General features: G+C 40.6%; 1 protein-coding gene across 1 annotated transcript in view; it reads right to left on the bottom strand.

Moving 5' to 3' along the window:
- Window positions 1–987: 987 nt before the first annotated feature.
- xkrx (XK related X-linked) overlaps window positions 988–8453 on the bottom strand; it is a 17589-nt gene continuing 10123 nt past the window's right edge. Inside the window, exons 2-3 of the mRNA XM_007569663.2 lie at window positions 3707–3960; window positions 988–2041 (exon numbers count right to left, since the gene is read on the bottom strand). Of these exons, the coding sequence (XP_007569725.1) occupies window positions 1233–2041; window positions 3707–3960 (1063 nt within the window). The 3' untranslated portion in view covers window positions 988–1232. The remainder of the gene's footprint in view (window positions 2042–3706; window positions 3961–8453) is intronic.

Here is an 8453-nt window from a genome sequence, read left to right as displayed (position 1 = left end):
TACTCAAAAACAAACTTGGTCTCAGTAATTATGATCCGCAGTACAACAAGTTTGGAGAGGATTCGCTTAAAATAAGCTCCTATATGATGCCGAAAAATTACTTGTAAGTTAGTTTTGTCTTATTTCAAGTGCACTGCAGTGTATGCACTAGAAACTAGGCCAAATATATTTGGCATGATTTTGGGTTTGCAAGGCTGAACTTCAGTATTATTCACTTATTTATAATTCTCTCATAAATCAATATCTTAAAACTTTATCTTATAGAAATCGAGTTCTTAAATGTTAGTTTTGTCTTATTCCAAGTAAAGGAAGTTATTTTCACCAAAAATTAGACCAGAATACTCAGTAAGATTTTGTGTTTTTGCAGTGCAGTGGCAGAACCAAGCCTTTTAGTTGCAGAAAAATTGTTTTATTATAAGTGAAATATTTTGCCATTGGAAAAAGCACTCTTTTCATCAATATTGAGGATTTATTTACTAAAGACAAACTCCTAAATCTTGCTGAAAACATACAAGCAAGCCAGTTTTGTCTTATTTTTAGTGTACTAAGATATTCGCACTAGAAAATAGATCAAAAGTACTTGGTAAGATTTTGTGTTTTTGCAGTGTAACTTCAGGTCCAAATATTTTAGTCAACTTAAAATAAGACAGCTAAATTTCAGCAAGAATTAGGAGCTTGTTTTAAGTCAATAGTTCTTTAATATTGATGAAAAAGTTCTGGTTCCACTGGCAGATTATTTCATTTATAAAACATGAAAAAAAAAATCATAAGAGAAAATAATCTTCCAGTGGGAACCAGGACTTTTTTCATCAATATTAAGGAATTATTAACTTAAAACAAGCTCCAGTATCTTGCTGGAAAGTTATTTTTCAGTTATTTTTGTCTTATTTCAGGCGTACTAAGATATTTGCATTAGAAACTGGACCAAAAATACTCGGTGTGACTTGGTTTTTGCAGTGAACAAACTTGTTTACAAGAAGCGTGGCTGAACTTCAACAATAATCTTCAATAATTCAACATCTAAAAATTGCAACATAATTTTGAATTGGCGTTAGAAAACTATCAAATACCTTTAAGAAGTTGATCTTATATGTTAGTAAGTTTTGTCTTATTTCAAGTGTAGTAAGTTATTTTCACTCGAAATTGACCAAAAATACTTGAATTTTTCCAGCGTGATTTGCCTAAGCGCCTTGTTTTTCCCAGCATTCCTCCCGTTTTTGGTGTGTTTCCCGTCAGGCTAAAGACTCCCGCTCGTCTGGAGGAAGGCAGTTCTGAGGGTCCAGCAGCTCCAGTGGCTCCTCCTTAAGCATGGTGGCGGCGGTGGAGTAGGAAGGCGGCATGCTGCCCCGCCGGCTCGCGGGCCGGTGCCGGCAGCAGATGCAGTGCAGGCAGTCGTGGACGTTGTACTTGAAGAGGCTCCTGCATGGGTGGCAGAACTGGTAGAAGAGCATCATGAAGAGAACGGCCAGGCAGTAGCCGATCAGCAGCTGCACCACCACCAGCAGCGCGCACACGTACTCGAAGAAGTCCGACTTGAAGAAGTACCAGAGCGTGATGAGGATGAGGTTCTCCAGGAAGCGGCCGGAGTAGTAGAGCGCCAGGCGGCGCCAGCTCTGCTTCCGGTTGATGAGCTCCTGGTGGGCCAGGTCCAGCTCCACGGCCGACCAGCAGAACACGTTGATGCAGGCGTACAGCAGCGTGAACATGCACAGCACCACGGCCGTGCCCAGCTTGGAGAAGTTCTTCTCCACGCCCTCGGCCAGCGAGCCTTTCTGCGCCCAGAACTCCACCCACGGCAGGAAGAAGAAGAAGAGCAGGTTGAGCCCGCCCACCAGGATGACCCAGTGGGTCAGGGCGGTGCTGAACAGGACCAGGGTCGTGACCCGGGTGGTGATCTCCAGGGCCCGCCACAGCACCATGCACAGGTAGGCGGCGGGCCGCAGTCGCACCTTGATGGAGTCGTAGGTGATCTGGATGGCGAGGACGCTGCAGACCAGAGCGCCGTAGGTGATGGAGACCAGGGTGATGATCATCAACGCCACTGCAGAGAGGAGAGAGAGCTTAACACGACCAGAGCGGGATAAGCTGGAGTATAACACACACACACACACACACACACACACACACACACACACTTCTAATGTGAAATTTCAGATTTTTTTTAAATCGGATTATAGCAAATATGAAACTAAATATGGAAACCAGAAGAGAGAAAGAGAGAGAGAGGGATGGATGGATGGATGGATGGATGGATGGATGGATGGATGGATGGATGGATGGAGTAAAGAAAGAAGGACAAATGGAAGAGAGGAAGGACAGACGCTGGTCAAAGGAGTCTGGAAGCAGAAACTTTTTCCCAAAGCGTTCCAGCTTTTCCAGACCTTAAAACGTTCCTGAACCAGGTGAGGTCTTCCAGGTGGAAACAAGTGGAAACCTTCCAGTGAGGTTTTCCAGCCTCACTGGCCCAACAGAAACTCTGAGGTTAAATGTCTTTTGGTTGAAATTGACTCGTCTTCCCCCGACTTTCCTCTGGAGCAGCGTCCAGCTCCGCCTGACCTGGTTCAGATCTTATCAGAAGCTGGCCGACCTCAATCAGCCTCATAAACACAGGTGTGTCTGGTTCCCAGCAGGGCATTAGTCACCAAGTACAGGAAACAAACCATCTGACCTCAGAAAACCAAAAACACAGTCCTGTTCTGACTGCGGGGTTGAACGAGGGTTTAATTAGGGTTGAATAGAGGCGTGGAAGTAGGATTTAAATGTGTTTATTGGTGTGAATGTTGGGTTGGTTCCAACTGTCCATCCAACCCTCCTGTATACATTCACACTGATAACTACGTAATCAAATAATTCTCATGCGTTTCATTATGATGGACGTTAACTCCTGCTCTGGTGCCACCTTCAGGCCAAAGCGAGGCCTCTCCCAAAAGGCCGAGCTCGCGCTCAGTTTCAGGCAACAAAGTTTATGTTTACAAACTGTGAATGAATCAGAACATGCACTAATATCAGCAAGTTCACAGAACTCAGTCTTGCAGCCTCATGTAAATAAAAACAGACATAAACTTGTAGGGCTTCTGCAGGTTTCCCCAACACAAATTTAATACTATTTGTATGACCATGTGGTCACAAATCGACACTTTTACCACACATCTGGCTAAAAAGCCACATTAAAAACAGTTTTCCGACTTAGGATTCTGTAAAGTACTGCAACAATTCCTTCAAAACCTTGTTTTTTACGCTGTTGTAAGACTACCTTCTGAATGGCGAAAATTACGGTGTTTATTCTAGTAATTGAACGCCACTTTGAATGAAAAACAGTTTTCAATCATTTTCGTGTTTTTAATGTACTTTTGTAGTATTTTGGTGTCTTAAATTATAAACTGGCGTTTTGTTGTGTGACGTTTTAGCTAGAAAGTTTGGTAAAAGTGGCGATTTATGGCTCATATGGCCTTCCATACGGTGGAAGTGTTTTACGTAACAGTAAAGTCCCGCGAGAAAAACAAAAACTACATGCAATATTAAAGTTAAGATTTGTGCTTAACGTATTTAATACCAACGTATTTTTCTTAAATAAACGCTAAAAAAAACAAAACAAAAAAAAAAAAACAGAGACTCAAAATGTCCCAAAATCCACATTTAAGACTCAAAATGTAATTTTTGCAAAAAGAGAAAGCACTTAGGGAGGATATAAACCAGCATTTCTTACGTCTGACAGACAGGGTGTACTTCTCCTGGATGTTGGCGTACAGCTGGAGCGTCAGCTGAGGCGTGGAGCCCAGGAAGGCCTGGATGACGGCGGTGCGTTTGAAGGCGTTCCGGTGCGTGGCCAGCGTCCGCTCCGTCTGCCCGATTTCCAGCTCTATCTCTCGGCCCTTCTCCAGGTTGGTTTTCCTGGACAGGGTGACGTAAGGCTCCTCGTTTTGGCCTGCCTTGAAGTAGACCACCAGCGCCTCGAAACACCTGAACAATGAGAGGCATCGGGAGGTCAGGGTGCAGTAACGCCTGAGCACCAGCAGGGGGCGACATCTTGTTAAAAGTTACAGGACGGTTTCTAAAGTCTAACTTGTATCTAAAAACAAAGCTCAACTTCTTTAAGGTATGTGACAAAAATGCAGTTAGCCAATTCAAAACTGTTGATTTTTTAAGAAGTTGAGTTTTTAGAGAATTATAAATAATTGATATTTTATTTTGAAGTTCAGTCGAGCTTTTTGTAAAGTTTTTTCATAGCAAAAAAAAAATCTCACCAGGTATATTTGGTCTGGTTTCTAATGCAAATATCTAAGTACAGTTGAAATAAGACAAAAGAAGTAACTCTTTAGCAATCTACAGGAGCTTGTTTAAGTAAATAATTCCTTAATATTGGTGAAAAATAACTGAATAAGATTTTTCCACAATAAAAGCAAAATAATCCTCAGTGAAATTTGTATTTTTTAAAAATAAAAAAATCAATATTAAGGAATTATTTACTTAAAACAAGCTCCTAAACCTTGCTGAAAATTAGCACGCTTCTCTTATTTCGCACTAGAAACTAGACGAAAACACTTGGTAAAAACTTTTTGTTTTTGCAGTGCTTGAGTAAACACCAGCTTTAGCTGTTCAAGTAGGTCAGCTCAGTTCTGCTTTTGCTTTTTTGTTTCTGAAAATCTGTTACACTTTCACTGTGTTGTTCGGTTGCAGCTTCATCAGGCAGTTTATAGATTATATGCAAATGTTTGGGATATTATTTGTCACAGTTATTAACAATATCTTGATGGTGTCTGCATTTTACAGCAGCGACAAGATAAAACAAAATCTAACAAAATTATGTTTTGATACGTCTCTCCCACTAATTTCACAACAAATTTCAATAACGTATAAAACAAAAGCCAACCTTTAATTCAGTTACACAGATCAATAAATCTTTAAGTCACTTGGAATCATAAATATTCCAACAATCAAAACAAATCGTGTTAAATAAATAACCTTCCTGCTCAAATTAAATGATTAAACACAATATACAAAAAAATCTCTAAAAATATTCCTGGCATTTAGCAAATATAAATAATTTTGGTAATTGTAGTTAACCTAAAACAATAAAAGTTTAGTCTGATTTAACTACAAACAGGAAGAAAAATTTTAAAATATCTGCTTTCAACTTTAAATGTTTTCCAAATTTTGTGTTTAATCAAACGTTAGATTGCACTTTATCACAAAACTGTCCAGTTTTAAGGATTTTACATAGAAATAAAATACTTTCCAAACCTTGAAATCAAGGCATTTTCAATTATGTTAAGAACCCTCATGCATTGCAGCCTGATGCAAATATATTTAACAATATATTTGTTAAAAGAAAGTAGAATATCTGCCAACTAAAGGTTACTCTGTACTCAAACAGTGGCTACAGATTTTTCTGTATAGGAAATTAAGACACACATTTGTCATAACAAAGAGGCCTTTCTTTGTAAATCTTGGTCAAACTAAACCAAACTTTTCCAGCGAACGCTCCAGCAGAGGGCAGCCGGAGGATAAACTGAGAACGTCTGGGTGTGGCTGCCTGAACGTTTGCAAGGTAAATGCTCTCTGTTTGGCCTCTGGGGTGGGTGCCGCTCATAATGACAGAAAAACTGGTTTTAAACAAATATGTGCTCCTGTGCAAGAGGAGGAAAAAGGTTGAATCAAAAGAGATAAAAAAAAACGTGTTAAATCTTATATTGTGTCAGAAAGCAGGTTTTCAGCCTGCAGCATTAAAGCGCCGTAAAACAGAAAGAACAAGCGAGTTAAATAAACTTAAACTACTGAGAATTGTGTTTTCAGCTCATGACCTCAGCCGCTCTGCAGATCCTCCCTACAGCACTAAATCTCACATCGCTGTGCAGGAATGCACCGCCAGACGCTGTTGCTTCAGCAACGTCACACCAAGAATCTTTACACACAGTTTACAGACGCTCAGAGCCGAAACTAAACCGGCTGCAAGCAGGAAGATAAATCAAACTAAACCGGCTGCAAGCAGAAATATGGATCAAATTAAACCAGCTGCAAGCAGAAATATGGATCAAGAGTTTTACGGAATCGACAACCAAAAAAGGACAAAAAACAGACCAGGCAGACCAATTCCTCAAAACTATTTTACAGTGGAACAGTCTCCAATCAGCTCACAGACACATTCATACGTGGACTGGTGATCAGATTTAGCACAAGCGCCTTGCTCAGGGGAACATCGACACACAGCAGAGGAGGAAACAGAAACCTTCCAACTGCAAGAATACCATTATTCCCTGTGATTCAACAAAACCTAGCCATGAATTTATGTCAGATATTCCTACAAGGAGACAGTAGTGAGGTGTGCTGGAGGAGAGGCAGAGGAAGACAGGAGTTCAAGGAAAGAGTGAAAAAAGAGAGTAAAAAGAAAGAAAGAGCAGAGCAAAGGAGGAGCAAAAGAATGGAAAAAATTACCAAAAAAAGTAAAAACGAGCAAAAGCACAAAAAAATGCAAAAAACAAGTGAATGAAACGAGTGAAAGAGTAAAAAAGAGCAAATGAAAGAAAGTGCAAAAGAGAGGAAAAAAGAGAGCAAGATAGTGGGAAAAAATTAGTGAAAAAGAGTAAAAACGTCAAAGAAGGAAAGAAAGAAAGAGAAAAACTAGAGAGCAAAAGAGTGGAAGAGTGGAAAAAAGCAAAAAAAGTAAAAAATACAAAAGAACAAATGAAAGAGAACGAGGGCGACGTGGCGAAGGCGACGCGGCGAAGGGGCGAAGGCGAAGGGGCGAAGGCGACGCAGCGAACGTGACGCTACGCAGCAGACGAGTGGATTAGTCAGAATAAATGTGCTGATTTTTAAAGCGCCGCTGAATCAATTTATAAACAGAAACGTGGGCCGCTGCTCTTCATTTGCAACTTTTCACATGCAGTCTGTTCCCATCTGTGACTGAAACAGACCAGAGAAGAAGAAGCTCAAACACAACAAATGTCCTCTAATGTTAGAGGAAACAGCAGTTTTATTTCAGCTGCTCTAAACTGCAAAAACACAAAACATTACCAAGTATTTTTAGTCAATGCTCAGGTTGTACATTTTAAGTTCTCATATAGAAAGAAATGTCTTGTTCCAGTGGCAGATTATTTCACTTATAACTACATTTTCTTCAATATTAAGGAATCATTAACTTAAAACAAGCTCCTAATTCTTTCTGTAAAGTTACTTGTAAATTCATTTGTCTTATTTCAAGTGTGCTAAGATACTTGCAGTAGAAACTAGACCAAAAATACTTTTCGTATTTTTGCAGAGCAGCGCGATCATCATGTTTCTGTTCTCCTCAGATTTCACCATCAGGCTCACTGGCACTCGGATGACAAACTGTGCACGCTGAGACAAGCTTGAACTCAGTGTGTAATTATGTCTCAAGATGTAATTTACTCAAAAAAAAAGGAAAAAAAAAGAGAACAAGTCAGGGCAGGATCCACCCACAAGCGCCGACTTCAGAACAACAATAAAGTCGTACGCTTTTCATTTAAATTCCCACTGGACGCCATCTTGGTTCCCTCCAAGGCTTATGCTGTATAACGTATAGCTGTGTCCGGTTATTATCTGTAAACATTATGAGCTGAAATTCCTCGTTTGAGAGCAGATATGGTGTGTTTGTCTGCGCAGCCACAAGGAGTCAGGAGTTGCACCATCCCAGAGTCACACAGGAAGCCTCCCATCAGGGCCCCGACCGCAGCAGAGGCGATTTTATCGAGCAGAAGGGGCAGATCGCAGCGCACTGTTATCTCAACACGGGTTTCCTGAACTGAAAGCTGTGCTCACATGGAGCAGAGCAGCACAGATGGAACGCACGCTGCTTTGTGTTGGAGTGGTTTTAAAATCGGACAAAGCGCTCATGGAAAGAGGGAAGAGGAGCGCAGGAAAGAGGAAGAGTGCACACCCAGCAGATGCACCTGCGCTGGATTTTAGACGCACACATTTTTCCAGACTCATATTCTCAGACGTTCACTTATCAAGAATAAATCATACAGAAATAATAAAGTCTGAATTTAAGAGTCATGGACTTTAAAAATCTAAAGAAAAAATACAAAAACAAATTGAAAGGATATGATTGGCTGGTTGGTTGGTCGGACGAATGGATGGTTGGATTATAAAATGGATGGATGATTGGATGGAAGGATGGATGGATGGGTCAGTGGTTGGATTATAAAATGGATGGATGAATGGATAGATGGATGAAGGATCAACCGTCAGCCTGATTTTATTCTGTTTCTATCAAGTTTCAATCTGATCAGTAATCAGTAACCAGTGTAAACACGAAGAGGTTAATGTCTGCCAATCTGGTGCAGGAAGAACGATTTGAATCCTGATAAATCTTGATCAGCTGCTCATGTGCAGCTCCAGATGTTTTAATAATCAATAAACATTCAGCTGCAGCTGTGCATGCTAAAAGCCGCAGCCGTGCATGCTAAAAGCCGCAGCCGTGCATGCTAAAA

The sequence above is a fragment of the Poecilia formosa genome, unplaced genomic scaffold (assembly GCF_000485575.1).
Source record: "Poecilia formosa unplaced genomic scaffold, Poecilia_formosa-5.1.2 Scaffold244, whole genome shotgun sequence".
NCBI classification, from domain to species: Eukaryota; Metazoa; Chordata; class Actinopteri; order Cyprinodontiformes; family Poeciliidae; genus Poecilia; species Poecilia formosa.
The sequence above is the reverse complement of the archived record's forward strand: the minus strand, read 5'-3'. Positions and strand labels throughout refer to the sequence as shown.